At 43.0% G+C, this 16,089-nt stretch overlaps 1 protein-coding gene across 1 annotated transcript in view; it reads right to left on the bottom strand.

Annotated features, from left to right (window-relative positions):
• ANXA3 (annexin A3) overlaps positions 1-14,112 on the bottom strand; it is a 61,182-nt gene extending 47,070 nt beyond the window's left edge. The window contains exons 1-2 of the mRNA XM_036906450.2: positions 13,971-14,112; positions 11,399-11,451 (exon numbers count right to left, since the gene is read on the bottom strand). Of these exons, the coding sequence (XP_036762345.2) occupies positions 11,399-11,413 (15 nt within the window). The 5' untranslated portion in view covers positions 11,414-11,451; positions 13,971-14,112. The remainder of the gene's footprint in view (positions 1-11,398; positions 11,452-13,970) is intronic.
• Positions 14,113-16,089: the final 1,977 nt, after the last annotated feature.

Below are 16,089 nucleotides of genomic sequence, written 5' to 3'. Positions count from 1 at the left end.
GTGGCCTTAGAGGACAGCGGTGAGAAGGCAGAGATAAACAGGCCCAGAGTGATGAGGCGACACCAGCGGAGACTAGAGGTGGGCAGTGGCCAGCAAACCATCAGAAGCTGGAGAGGCAAGGACACCCCAACCTTGCCGGTTTCAGAGGGAGCGAGACCCACCAACACCTGTATTTCAGACTTGTGGCCTCCAGGGCTGTGAGAGAACAAATTTCTCTTGTTCTAAACCACCCAGTTTGTGGCCCTTTGTTCTGGCAGCCCCAGGAAGCTAATACAGCAGGCAAGGTGCCAGAGAAAAGGACTGATAAGTCTTCTGGTCCTCCAGGGCAAATAACTCAGGGCCTTCTTTGCCACAGGCTGGCAGCAATCACAGCAAACAGAAGGCTCCACACCACGACTGCAGAGATCTCCCGGCCCAAGAGCAGGAAGAGAAGCATGGGGTGGGGAAAGCAGGGACTGGCAGTCACAGGGATACTTAACAGAAGTGAGGCTGGCGTGATGGCTTCGTTTGCAATGCATCCAGGAGGTCCAAAGGAAATGTTTGCATTTCTTCTTGTGCTCACTCAAATAAGAAAATATCTGCACTTGCCAGCTTTTCCTTTCTACCCACAGTGGTTTCATCAGGGGAGTCTCAGAGCAAGAGCACTGGAATGTGGTAACACAGGAGGGTGTTGGGCTGGAATAGAAAGATGAGTGTGATGCAGAAATGAGGGTTGATATGGACAAAGAAGCAAACCGTGTTGTGTTTTCCATGAAACTCAGATTGCAGTGAGAATTTGTGAACCCTCGGAAGCATGTGTCTCTCCTGGTTAACCCAGCCAGACCTTCCTTCTTGGGGATCCTGGGCCTCAGCTGGGGCTGCCCTCCTGCCACTCCAGCTCATGTTTATTCCCTGTTGTTGGCCCTTCCACTTCTGCTGCATCTCTAAAGCTTGGTACTTCTAAAACGGCAGGTCTTTTTCTCTTCTCTTTCCCTCTAGCCCTGCTATAGGCTATTTCCACCATTCCCTCTGCTATATGCAGACAATGTGTACATTTATAAATCCAGTCCAGAATTCAATTTAGAACACTGGTCTTGGGTATTGAGTGTCCACCTGATGTATCTGTTTTCACACCTCGTGTATCAGCTCCTTATTTCCTCCCAAGCTGATTTCTTTCTCCATGTAACACTTACGGGGCACTTACTTGGGCTTTACAGGTATTTGCTCATTTAATTCTCAAAGCTAGCCTATGAGGTCAGTACTATTATGGCCACCGTTGACGGGAGAAGACACAGAGAGCTAAGAGATTTGCCTAAGCTCACACCACACAGCTTGTCTATGGCACAGCTGGGATTCAAACCCGGGCAATCCGACTCCACAGTCTCTGTGCTTGTGCCTAATTTGCTCTTCTCCCTCAGTCGGCCCCTCCCTCCAAGGGGCACCACCAACCATGGGAAACCTGGGAGTGCCCTTTGTTTCCTTCATCTCTTGTTCCCTCCAAATCCAGTCCATCAGCAAAGCCTGTTCAGATCTCAGAAGGTTTGTCTCCTGGGTAATGCCCATCTTCTTTGTCCCTGCTGCCATCCAAGTCAGCATCACCGGCCCCCATGGGGGTGGACATTTGTGGCAGCCCCTCTCCTCCCCATCCTACTGCCCCCCACTCCAGCCACTCCCCATTCCCACAGAGCAGCCAAGGGCCAGTGAAAGATCTCAGCCAGGCCATGGCGTTCCCCTACTGGACACCCTTTCCTGACCTCCGCTGGACACTGAGTAAAGTCCAAGCTCCTTGCATTGGTCCCCACCCCCTGCATGGTTCAGGCCAATCTCCCTTGTCACCCTCACCTGAAGGCCCACCACACTTCAGTTCTCTGAAAGTCTAGCTGATACACGCTGAATGCTTTCCCTCTTAATGCCTTTGTGCCATTTCTTCTTCTGGAATGCTTTTCTGATTCAAGGCCAACTTCTCTGACAGGCCTGTCAGGGCCACTTGGCCTGAGCGGGTCCTCTCCTGCTGGTACTCCCCCCTTACTCTCCTGAGGGCACTCAGCATTCGATAACAGTTCTCTCTGTTTATACCTGTGTCTCCACCTCCTCTAAAAAAAAGTTCCAGAGGACAGGGACATTTAGTTTTACTCACTGCAATATGTGCAGCTCCCTGCCCAGTGCTTAGTCTACAGACAGGGGCTTAATAAGCAACTGTGAATGAGTCTGCTGATAGCAGATGGAAGCAAGGCAATGAAATCCACCCCAAGGTGCAGAATTCCTCCAAGGTCTACACTAGACAATTGGCTGCTGATGAAGTTGCATCCTCCACATATCTAACGGTCCAGAGATTAAAGTGACCATTGTTTTCTGGGAGATTTGGGAGATGTTAGGAATATCTCAGTGGCCACCTTTAGTACCACAAGCTATCCCAGATCTTTCAAAGCTGGTTCCAGCAGCCGGGGTGGACACCTGGTGCCAGGGAAGTTTCCGGTAGTCCTAGGCATTCCTCCCTGTCTCTGCAAGCACTCTGAGTTTCTGTGACACCACCAGCAAACCCAGCTATCTGGACTGAACCTGAAATGTTAGCTCCCCAGAAAGTATTTACCAACACAAACTTCTTTCTCAGAATAATTTTCATTGTTGTTTGAAGCAGATATAAATAATTTATAGTCATCTTCTTTTGAATTGTAAAGCATCCAGTATCTGAGGATGACCTTTTTGTTCTACAGTAAGTCAGGTTTAACTTAAGAGTTTTCACCAAATTCTCCTCTTAGCCAAAAAGAATTGAAAACTAATATGGCTGTTCTGGCCACACTCTCAGCTGTGTGCATATCTAGCTTCATCTTTGATGACACCTCTGTCTAAGGGTCCTACACGCTAACTGGGTGGTACAGGGAACTTCGCTCACTGAACTGGGGAATCTAGCATCATCCACATCTTCTTAAATGGGTCCTTGGCTGCAGAACAGCAGCTGGCTGGGCAGGATGCTGGGACTGCAGTGCTGATATCCCTTCCCTTCCCGTTTGCTTCTATGAGAATGGGAATCCACCGTAAGGGACTGTAATTAGGGACGTTTACTGTTTGTAATATTCTGGGAAGAATATGTCTTGCATCAATGGCCAAGTCATTAATGCCCACATGATATGACGGCAAAATGCAATATTTTATGGGTTTTGTGTGACAGTGTTTGGGAAGTGCCATTCTTAACCATAAGTTGCTACAGATTTAGGATTGCTTCCTAGCACAAAGTAAACCTACGTAACGAAAACCTCTTCAACAGTTCATGTGAAGGTCATTGAGATTATTGGCATTCTTTGCGGCCCTTGCAGGATCCTGAAATAACAAAAAAGGGGAATGTAATGCCTCCCCAAATCCCCTTGTCCTCCTCATATCACTTCATGGGAGTTTGCTTATTGCTCTTCAAATACACCTAGCCCATCTGCCTCAGTCTTACACCTGCTATTCCCTCTGCCCAGATGCTCTTCCCCTAGATATGCTCCCAGCTCACTCCCCGACTCCATGTTGACTTCTGCTCACATATCTGAGCAGAAAATAACACTCCTCATCACTCTCACTAACCACCTCTGCTTTTCTCCAGAGTACTTAAAACTGACTTTATATATCAGACATTTATTTACTAACTGTCTCCCTAACAAAATCAGAGGTATGTAAGCTCCATGTTTTTTAATTTCTCTTTCTCTGCTATATTCCCAGAGCCTAAAACAGTGCCTGGCACATAGCAGATGCTTAGTAAATATGTGTTGAGTGAATAAATAAATGAAAAATGCTTTCTTGTTCTGCATCTTGCTTTCTTTGATAATTCTCAAAAGCCACTACCAGACTTTTCAGAGCTCTGCATCATATCTCAAAAACCTGTAAAAGAATTCCTTACCTTTTGTTAATCCTTTTTATATGGAGCTATCACTACTCCTATGCAGGTGAGGTATTTATTCAAACACAAAGAGTTGTAAATGAAAAGAGCAAAGATCTCATAAAAGCGGTAGGCTTGAGAATTTTCTGATCCTTTTGACTTTTCTCTTTTCATTCATGTGAGACCTCTACCTCCATATACTCTTACTGCTCAGTCTCTGAAATATTTATTTTTTCTAACTGCTTTGCATCCACCAAAAAATAAACTTTCAAGAGAATCAATTCATCTCTTCTTCACATTCCTTGCTCTAAAACTTTCTCTTTTCTTCTTTGCCTCTGATTTACCAGGCTTCTTCAATGGCTCCTCATGAGACTGACAAATTACACTTTTCATTATGATTAAATATGAACGAGGGGGCCCTGCACCTTCTTGGCTGAGCTTGGGTCAGGAAAGGCAAAGACCAGCTCTTTCAGGTTGAGTCCATTCATTCCCAGAAAGCCTCTGTCTTCTCACCCAGATAGACAGTACTTCTTTCCAGGCTGTCCTGAAGCAAAGCTCTAATGTTCTGATTTGAAATCCAGGTCTAACCTGTTTTTCATTAACTTCCTTCAGAGGGTGATTTGTGTAAATGTCTGATAGCCAATATTTTTGTAAAGAAGCTTCAGGGAACACGGTTTAAACACCCACCAGACAGAAAATTGTGAACATGTTGAATAGTACCTAATCATGCCTGATGCCCCTTCTGCTTGGGATGTTCAAAGTCCACTGCAGTGAAAATAGTTACAAAGCCAGATCTTCAAGTCCTGAGATGTATAGACAAGAGGGAGATGAAAGGAGAAATTCAGCACATCCACATGTGCAACACAAGTGTATTAAATTTACATGGTTAGGAAGAGCAAACACACCAGGAAAGAAAGGTCTCCACCAAAGCAGGATATATGAAACTGGACAGAGCTTTCACAAGTTCCTTGCACACCCAGAACCAATAGCATCCAAATGCTCAGGGCTGATGTCAGCACAGAATTTGAGAGGCATTACCTTCCCAAATTCTCTATCACATTAGCATACTGCATCTCTCCTTTCCAGGGAGTCCTACCGCTGGTGTCATTACTCTGGGTCACACAGTGGGAATGGGAACGTCACGTCCCTGTGTGTCAAAATGCATCAGTCTTGTTCCCTGGAAAGAGCAGAAGGGCTGGGTGGGGAGGGGAGGCTGTGCTTGAATTCAGGAACCATTATCAGGGAGTAGCTTTTCCTATTAGCAAGTTTCCACCCTACATAAGCCTTTCTCAACTGTTCCATCAACAATAATCCCTTTCCTTATTTCTTCTCTGTGAACCCCATGTTTTGAATGATTCTGCCTGCCAATCTGTATTCATTACAAAACATTAATTCGTTTTCCCCTGTGTTATTTGATGTTAAAGATACAACTTCTAACCAGAGCCCATGATTGGCATGAGATGACCACTACCTTAGTGTTGATATAATTTTAGTAAAAAATAATGAACTATGATAATTTGGAAACTCTGTGCAGCCTTGATGTGTGTATGTATATATATATACATGATCTTTCCTCCGGTTTCCAGGCCCAGAGCTTCAAAAATCAGTGCAGTTTCCTGAGTGATAGCTGTGTCTTTATCATGCTAATGAGGTGACTTGGGTGGTCCTCTAGACAGTTGTAGGATGGGGCTGGTCACTAATAAGACAAGCAACATGATTATAGGGTTGGCACTTTGGGAGTGGAAGGTGACTGGAGATTGAGTTTGGTCACTGGCTGGTGACTTAATTTATCTCACATATGTAATGAAACCCTAGTAAAAACTGGATACTAAGGTTCAGAGGAGCCCTCTGGCTGGTGAACACACTGATGTGCAAGGAGGGAGATGGCCCTGACTCCACAGGGAGAAGCCATGGGCATCCAGAGTCCTTTCAGCCCTTACTCTATGTATGGGTTTTACACTAAAAGTGTAATTTCAAATATAACCCTCTCAGTGAATTCTGTAAGTTGTTCTGAAGAATTAATGAACCTGAGAGGGTCATGGAAACCCCCAAATTTATAGTCTGTTGGTCAGAAAAGCAGGTGGCTCTGAGATTTGCAGCTGGTACCTGAAGTGAGAGCTGAGCTGTTGAACGTGTGGCGTCTCACACTAACTCAGGTAATTAGTGTCAGAACTGTACTGCAGTACACCCACTGGAGTGGAAACAGAGAATTATGTTTTTAAATACGTATAAATATCCAAACCCAAAGAATGTGCAACACCAAGATAGAACTGTAATGTAAACTATGGACTCTGGGTGATTATGATGTGTCATGTAGGTTCACCAATTGCAACAAATTACCACTGGGGTGGGGACCTTGATAATGGGAGAGGATATACATGTGTGCAGACAGAGAGTATAGGGGAAATCTCTGTACCTTCCCCTCAATTTTGTTGTGAACCTAAAACTGCACTAGAAAAATAAAATCAGTTGACCCTTGAACAACTTAGCAGTTAGGGGTCCTGATCCCCAGCACAGCTGAAAATCTGTATGTAAGTTTTGACTTCCCAAAAACTTTACCACTAATAGCCTACTGTTGACTGGAAGCCTTACTGATAACACAGTCAAATAATACATATTCTGTACGTTATATGTGTTTTATACTGTAGTCTTACAGTAAAGCTAGAGAAAAGAACACGTTTTTTTCAAATTGTTGCAAATCTCAGAAAAATTTTCCAAAATATTGAAAAAAATCTGCGTATAAGTGGTCCCATGCAGCTCAAACCCATGTTGTTCAAAGGTCAACTGTGTGTGTTACACATACAAAAAAATATTGAAAATAGGAGCAGTCAGAAGGAGCATTTGGAGAAAATTCATCTTTCAGATGGCTCTGAGAGAATCATCCAATGGGAAGGGGGATGCTGTTGATACGTAAGAAAATCAGGTCCAGGAAATAGGCAGAAGCTCCTTTAATAACACAGTTGCAGAGTGATTAATTAGCAAGGAATATGTTTTTAGAAAAAAGTCAATGTATTGAAATGGTAATGATTTCAGTGAACACTTACTGAGTGCTCACTATACGATAGCACTGTTAGTGCATTTCACATGAACTGTTTTAATGCTTGAAGCACTACATGATGTAGGTACCATCATTGTGCCCATTTTATAGCAGAGGTGACTAAGATAGCATGAGTAGGTAATTCACTCAAGGTCCCATTAAAGAGCCTGACTTTTAACCAGTTGGAGAGTTACAGAAAGAATGGTATTGTGGCTAGACTATCTTCACTGTGCTCCCAGGAGAGTTCAGTGCAGTAGGTACTTGGTGTCTTAATTGTTTAACTACCCTTTTGATGAACTCCTTCAAGATAAAGTTAGTAGGCATTATATTTATGTGAAGTTACATTTTTGTCAAACTTCTTTTATTCCTTGGTTCAGAGTGGCTCTATGTTCCCCCTCTTCACTGTGCAAATTAGAGGTTGGGAGAGGGAAAGGGAGACTGTATAGCAAGTTAGGATGTTATAACAGTTCATGACTACAATGATAATGTGTTCATTTAGAAGTATAGTAATTTTATAAAATACTAATAATTTTAGTAACAATAAAACTACTAATTTGAAGGTTCAAAAAAAAATAGTAATTGTACTCATTACTATTCTGTAAAAGGGAATTAGGAATTGACAGAGGAGCAAAGCAGCTCAGGATATTTGTATGAGAAAGCTAGCATTGTAGAAGGCACATATAGGAAAAATATTGCTGTGGTATATAAATAAAAAGTCATGTTCCAAGACATTCTAACCTGTGGGTTTACTGAGTGCTTGCTATGGACCTAAAGGCGACATATAACAAGAGACACTGAGTTCAAAGAGTACAACCTGACAAGATATTATGCCAATTCACCAGGGGTGAAGAAATAGAACACATGCCTAAACACAGCAATATTCAAAATTTCCAAACAAAGGAAGCAGTAACGCAACACAGATTGTTTACTGATCTGAAACAATGGGAGGGTTGCCCACACACCAGAGTAGAACCCACAGACACAGAAAGACACTCTTTTTCATCTACAGTGGTAGCGTACTGAAACCGCAACTGAAGTGTTCTCTATTGATCATATCACTCCAATAAACTTACCATACACTAGTAACCACAAACTGATCTACTGTTTTATAGAAAAGCATGGACTCGATTGCTCATCTGTATCTGGGTGTGTATGTGCTTTTTCGTGTAAGAGGGAAAAGAAAACTGAAAACTTAGTGATAAGAGTATGGAAATCTGAGGGTTTTTTTATTATAGTAAAAAAAGTGTAACATAAAATATATCATATTAACCATTTTAAGTGTACAGTTCAGTAGTGTGAGAAGAGTCATATAGCTGTGAAACGGACCTCCAGAACTTTTGTCATTGTGCAGAACTAAAACTCTACACTCACACAGCCATGAATTCTCTTTCCCCCTCTCCCTGGCAATCCTGGCAACCACAGTTCCATTTTGTGTTTCTATGAATTTGACTACTACAGTTTCCTCATAGAAATGGAATTATACAGTATTCTGTATTTATTATTGGCTTACTTTACTTAGCATAATGTCTTCAAGGTTTATCTATGTTGTAGCAAATGGCAGAATTTCCTTATTTTTAAGGCTGAATAATATCCCATTTGTACATATGTGCATTGTATGAATTAGAATGTCTTAGAACATGACTTTTTATTAAAATACCATGGGGGATATGTTCCAAGTGGATGCCTAAAACCATGGAAAGTACCAAACCCTATACATACTATGTTTTTTCCTAAAATACGTATCTATGATAAAGTTTAATTTATAAATTAGGCATAGTAAGAGATTAATGGTAACTAATAATAAGACAGGACTGTGATAATATATACTGTAATAAAAGTTATGTGAATGTGATGTCTCTTTCTCCGTCTCAAAACACTTCACTGTACTGTATTCACCTTTCTTGTGATGATGTGAATTGCCGAAATGATGAGATGAAGTGAGGTGAGTGGTGTACACACTGTAATGTCGCGTTAGGCTACTGTTGTTCTTCTGACCACAGGTCAGAAGGAGAATCGTCTGCTTTCAGATTTCAGTTGACCTCAGGTAACTGAAACTGTGAAAAGTGAAACCATGGATATGGGTTTTCTACTGACCACATTTTGTTTATCCATTCACCTACTGATGGACATGTGGGTTGCACCCACCTCTTGGCTATTGTGAATAATGCTGCTATAAACAAGAGTAGGCAAGTACCTCTGAGATCCCACTTTCAATTCTTCTGGGTATTTATCCAGAGTGGGATTGCTGGATCATATAGTAGTTCTATTTTTAATATTTTGAAGAACCACCATAATGTCTTCCACAGTAGTTCTGAGTTGTTTTTAATATTTGCTCTCAGAGATCTCTCATAAATGTCAGCTCTTGAATTTGAGAAGAGAAGGAAAATAGGAAACAAAAAACAAGACAGCCCCTCCTTGGCAAGGGCCTCTTTCTTCACTCAAGGGCCCACAGACCCCTTCTGGTCTGCTCCCCTCCTTCCCTGCCACACGATGCCAGATGCCTCCACCCAGATGCAGCCATCCTCCTCACCCTCTGAGAGAGGTAGAACAAGGGCTCCCAGCAAAAATCTCCACACCGTAATACTTGGACCTTGTGCATGTGTGATGTTACAGGACTGGGGTGACTTTGCAGATGCGATTCAGGTTCCAGACGTTCAAACAGGGAAATTGTCCAGGCTTCTTTGGGTGAGCCCAATCTAACAATGTGACCACTTAAAAGCAGAGAACTGTCCGAGGCTGGAAGAACAGGAGGCACAAGGGAGATGCCTCAAAAGGGAAAGTTAGAGAGACTGCAAGCATGAGAGGATTCTAAACACACCCTTACTGTTCTGAGATGTAGGGGACACACATACAGGGACAGGCCGAGGCCCCAAGCAGATAAGGACATCTCTACTGACAGCCAGCACAGAACCCACCCCACAACTGCAAGGAAATATATTTTGCCAACAATCTAAATAAGCTCAGAGGCAGATTCTACTAGAGTCTCCAGAAAGGAGGGCAGCTCTGCCAACCCCTTGATTTTAGTGCCGTAACACCTATTTCAAGCTTCTAACATTAAGAGCTGTGAAGTACAAATGGGTGTTGTTTCAAGCTGTTAAATCTGTGGCAGCTGGTTATGGCAGCAATAGAGATGTACACACCCTCTTAAGCTCACCTGGGTCTCTCCCAGCCCTTCAGAAATGCGTGGTGGAGAGTCTGACCAGCTAGCTCATGCCAGTTTACTAATGGATGAAGGCTAGAGGGAGAGGATTTTTGTTTTTAACACCAGCACTTTGGAGATGCTTTTTTCCATCTGACTCTACAGATGTCCACAAGAGCAGCAGGAATTTCAAACCTGGGAAGTGGGGAGACCAGTCTCCAGGCCTCCTCCTGGTAAGGGAATAATTTGGGGCCAAGCAAAGCCTTCAATGGCACCCTTCCACCGACACAGCCCACACAAGGGGCTGCTCACCTCTCCAGACAAGCTATTCTTTAAGCCTCCCCTGCCCCTCACTTATAAAATATGATGTACGTTCATTATTTTTTAAAAAATCAGATGAATTTGAAAAATAAAAGTGCCCTTGCTCAGAGTTCAACTTTTCCAGAAAGTTTTCATGTATATACACATTTTTTTCTTTCCTTTAAATAGGATCATTCTGTAACATTATTCTGTAACTTGTTTTTCATTAATATATCTTTGAACATTTTCTTCTGTCATATGTAGAGAGTTGACCCACCATACCATATTTAGAACTCGCTTCTCATTGAGTCATTTACATTTCTGTATCTTTGAGTGAGGTGTAGCATCTTTTCATATGTGTGTTAGACATTTATAATTCTTTTCATGTTCTATTCATGTCCCTTACCAATTTTTCTATCGTTTGTTTTCCTTGATTTATTCACATTATTTTTATGGCAAGGAAAGAAGTCTTTGATCTGATGTGCTACAAATATTTTTCCCCTGGGGTTATCTCCTGACTCTTCCAGTAGTATTGTTTGCTATCATAAATTTAAAATATATACATAGTTAAATAGATCAATATTTTTCTTTTAGGCTTTGGTTTGTTTCATGGTGGTAACTGCTTTCCATACTCCCAAGATTATTTTTTAAATTCACTCATATTTTGCCTCTTTCACTGCAGTATTTTATTCATCTGAAATTTTTTTTAATACAAGAAGGGAAAAGGAATTCAGACTTACAATTTTTCCCTAGTGTGTAGAAATTTTCCTAATATTTATTGAATACACCATCTTTTCCTCTCTGATATGAAATGTTATATTTATCATATAATAAATTCACCAACTAAATGTATTCTATTATTGACCTTTCTGCTTTGGTGTTATCACAAATGACTTTAGCTATGTACCTTTAAAATACATTTTAATATTTTATTAATTTTAGACATCCTCTAGCTTTCTTAACATGCTAATTTTTTCAGATAAACATTTTTATCAACTTCCAAAAACTTTTTCTTAATATTTTTATTTTCTGCATTTTGATATACTCAGATAAGTTACTATGTTATGAAGACTTGATTTTTACTTACCCAGATAGATGCCATGATATCCCACCTTTGCCTTGAGTTGAGACCACACTAACCTATTCAAATAAAAAAAATTACTAACAATATAAATCTGGGATTTGGAACACAATAATCTCAGACTAACCCTTTATCTTTAATCAAGAAAATGGAAGTTAGTATTCAAAGAGAAGCTATCTCAGGAAGAGGATGTGCCTCTAACATCAAGTACGCCATTTGCTAAACAAACATTACTGAGCACCTATTATATACAAGGGACTGTTGTAGGCCTGAGAAGGGCTCAAAATAGGGCAGAAAAAAAAATCTCTGTACTTGAGGGTTTTACAAGTATGTTTCTAATATCTGACTAATTAAAAAACCTGCAGAAGCATGTTGATTGCGGACTTCTTTTAACCAAGACAGACTACCATCACCAGGAACACCGGCACAGGAAATGGTCTGCTTCCCTCACCCAACACAAAGTTTAGCCAGCTTCAGTTTGATTCCTTGTGTTGGACTGTGCAATCTCCTTTTACACTTTACAAGGCTCCTAGCCTGCAGCCTGTTACAGACAGACATGCTCTATGAGGAAGCAGTCTAGTGTTTGGTAGGGCCTAGAGGCAAAAAGGGCAATTCTTTGATGGAGCCCTGATTGGGAACCCAGGCACACTTCCCATACTTAGACATTATTCAAACATGCTAGCATACCTCCAGGCTTGATTTAGAAATGAAAGTTGCTCCCACCCATCCTGGGAACAAAATATTCTAAAACATTCAGTGATAGGCCCAGAGCAAAGTTCAACAGGAAATGACACTATTTGTCCCTGGAAATATTTAGGCCTGATTTTCTCAGGCTCTCCTACTTTTCTAGTTACAGAGTCTAACACTGTATCTCTTTTTTCTAGTTATAGGATCTAACACTACATCCCTCTCTATATATAGTGAATACAACTGATTGTTAGTTCTGGTTTTGCCCCTTAAAGCTGGACACAGTTTCTTTGCGCCTCAGTTGCCTCGTCTGTAAAAAGGGGAGAGGAGTGCATTGCTGGCATTGAGTGAAATATGTATAACATCAGTTAGTGTTTTGAGTTCTTACTATGTGCCAGGTAATACAAGATGCACTAGAAAGTCATTTACACAAGGCCAGAGATTTTTGTCATGTTTGTTCAAAGGGGCATAGAAGGTACTAAAAAAATACTGATGAATGAATGAATGATTTAAAATAAGCTTCACAATAATCTAGGGAGCTAGGTATCATTAATAACAGCCTCACCATGCACATGAGGAAGCTGGCACACAGAGAGGCACAGTGATGTTCCTTCCAGTCACACAGCAAGCGCCTGTTCCCCTACTGAATGTCGGCAGTCACCGCGCCCCAGGCATGAATTTAACCCCCTGCTCTGCCTCACCCAAGCGCCTGGGCCACACATTGTCAAAGATGGCGTTTAATATGTGTTGATTCAGTATAATGAATGGCAAATTATTAACAATTAATACTGAGTTCAGTTTTAAGAAGAAAAGAATTAACATCACATCCAATGCCAGGTAACCTAACAACAGAACTTTAAACATCCTTTTCTGAAAGGGATAAGAGGATTTCTTTACTTCCTCCTCTACTCCAATTTCTCAAAAGATTTCTCTACACAGCCTCACTGCTCTGGGAACAAGGTTCTGGCTTTCTCTGCATCTTTGAATTCCCACTTTCTCAGTGTGAAGTTTTCTTTTTTAATGAGTTACATTTTTTATGATGCTGATTTTTAAAACACCTATAAATGTAGTTCTCTCCAAGGGCAGATCTTGCCGTCCCTGTAGAACACAACCTTTGGAAAGAATTTAGCTTCGGGTTAGAGGTAACTTCTCTGCAGTAGCCAGAGGGGCCTTTATGGACCTATAACCTCCTAGACCGGGTGGAAACCACAGTTTCCTACCTATGGCCATTTGCAATCAAGCCCTCACCTCCCCCACCTGCTGACTCAAATGCCAGAGGAATGATTCATGTCTAGTGAATCGGACTCTGTTGCAACCAAACAAAAGTTAAGTTTTTTCATGGAGAAGCAAACTTCTCAAGCCCCCAAAGCCCAATATCTAGACACACTTTTCTTCTAACTCCTAAACAAATTCAGTGAAATAGAATAAATTGCCTACGTGAAGAGAACGTACAAGGATGGGTGGGGTTCCAGGTTCCCACAACTGAGCTCTGAGCCAGCCCCTCCTGAGACGCCGGGACCCAGAGACGGTAACGACTCCCTGCTTTTTCTGTCCCTAAGCCCTTTAGGACGGAGTTGACCAACTGGGTCCCTACTAGCTGTAACGAAAAGGTCTAGGGGGGCGCCCGGTGAGCTGGGTGTGCCCTTGCATCCCGCCCTGCCCTTAGCTGGGTGACCGCCCCAGGACACGGCGCTTTGGCTCCCCTGGGCCGTGGTTTTTTGACTGAAAACGAGGTCGCGGATCTTCCCGCCCTCTGAGGCCCCGGGTGCCAGGCGGCGTGGGCGCCAGCAGGGGGGCCCCGGGGCGAGCAGCGCTCGCGGTGCAAGCGGGCGAGGCGCGCCCAGCTCCCGACGGCCCGGCTCGTGACCACGCGCGGCGAGGCTGCACTTACCGAAGCGGGGCGGCGGGGAGCGGGCGCGCGGAGAAAAGCCAGCGAGGGTGTGCGCCCGACTGGGGCCCCGCGCGCTCCCGCCCGGTCCGCGACCGCGCCCCGCCTCCCGCCCGGCCACGCCACCTGCTCGCCGCCCGCGCGGAGAAGGAAGCCCTGCCCCGCGGCCGCCGGGCCCCGGTTCGCACGCCCGCGCCGCGGCCCGCGCCTGCCCGGGTCTCTGGGCTCTCCCACCCTCGTCTTCCACCATCCTCACGCTGAAACCTGCTTCCCCGGTTTTCACTCCCCTTCACTTTATCGGGTTCTTCAGGCGTTCCGCAATGCTAATTGTTGTAGGCATTGTGGATTCAGAAATTAGACAGCCCCCACTCCCAAGAAGGTCAGGGCCTGGACAGACGGCAGACACCTGACACCAGTAACAGTATGTAACATTTATCTGCCATTTACACTGCGCTAAATTTGTTAACTCTTCTAAGTTCTTTACAGATGTGTACTAATTTAAATCTTATAATGACCCTATAAGGTAGATAGAGGTTTCCCCCGCCATCCAAAAGTACAGCATTCCTTTGAAAACTTTCTTAACCTGAAATGGCATAGAGAGAAGCAGCAATTACTGCTAATTTATACAGAAAAAAAAATTGTGTTCCCAGACCCATAATCACCTCTCTCAGGCCTTTCTGAGATACCTTATTGACCCTTGTTTGCTAACGCATAAAATACTTTGAAACAAGCACAGACGTTCACGCAGTTCAAAGCCAGGACAGCCTGAGGCTGAGTGCTGGGTGTAGTGCCCCAAGGAGTTTGGCGGGGCCATTCTCACGGCTCGAGTGCCCAATGCCTCTGTAACAAATGCTGGATGCTATTTTTGCTTTTCACCTTTTCCCATAAAAGCGAAAATCTTCCTATTTCTTTTGATTGGTAAAAGCAGGTACTAAGGTAGGTTTTTCAGAACAGCGAAGTGGCCGAATGAACTTTCTAAAAACATGGGATACCCGTACTGTTAGAAACCCCATTTGGTAAGTGAGGAAATGGAGACACAGAGAGACTAGGTAACTTAAGCAAAGTCACACAGAGAGTAAATGGCAGAACTAGATTTTTGAACCCAGATAGTTCTGTAGTCCTTGTAAGCTTATTGGCTCTCTAGTGAAGGATTAGAAACAAGGCTTGGAGGTAGTAAGGTAGAAAGGCGTTCTAGGCATTTGAAACAACAAAACAGCAAAACAAATGAAGGAGGCTAAACAGTAAAGCCCTACTTGTATTGAGGGAATCATGAGCAATGTGTGTTGAAGGATTTAGTAGAACATAATGAAAGCTACTGTATATTGGGTATCAGTCACTGAAATACGTACTTGATTACACCACCTGTTTTACCTTCAAGGCAAGTCTAGGACTGCTATTTTTTTAAATCAGATTATAGCAGAGGAAACTGAAGTTTAGAAAGGTTAACTGGTTTTACCCAAGGCCACTTAAGTAAGAAGTGTTGCAAATGGGACTCAGCTCTGGGCCAGCCTTCCTGTATTTCACCTCTGGGCAGGGCTGAATCTTGAAGGGCATGCTTCCGGTTTGGGGGCGTAATTTAGCAGTAATTGGGAATTATTGAAATTGCTCGCAGGACGCCAGCATAGCAATCTAATCCATCTTCTAAAAACATAGTTCTGCAGGTTCCAAAAGAAATGAATCAGACGAGAGGAGAAAATTTAAATCCTATAGGGAGACTGTAGCATCTGCCATTTGGAGTTCAAAAGTGAGAGCTAATTAGAAGTGAAATTAGGGCAATTGTGGTGGTTATGGGCTATTCCAACTCAGATTTCACAGTTCTTTTACGTTAGAGGGCTCCCCAGATACAGCTGAAAGTGCAGAACACTGAATTGAAGGCCTGAGGGTGAAAGCAGAGGAGGGTCTCAGGCTGGAGGAGGCACACTTTCTCAGAGAGACTCAGGGCCATGCTGGGGCAGGAGAGCAAATCCTAGGATTTGTTTAAGAAGTCAAATTAGAGAACAACCAGGAGGGCTGGGAAGAGCCTGACACAGGAACAGTCAAGAAGAGAAGTATCTTAGTCAGTTCAGATGGCTGTAATGGGCCACTATAGACTGGGGGGCTTATAAACAGCACACATTTATTG

The sequence above is a fragment of the Manis pentadactyla genome, chromosome 5 (genome assembly GCF_030020395.1).
Source record: "Manis pentadactyla isolate mManPen7 chromosome 5, mManPen7.hap1, whole genome shotgun sequence".
Taxonomy (NCBI): Eukaryota; Metazoa; Chordata; class Mammalia; order Pholidota; family Manidae; genus Manis; species Manis pentadactyla.
This window is presented reverse-complemented; position numbering and strand designations above follow the sequence as displayed.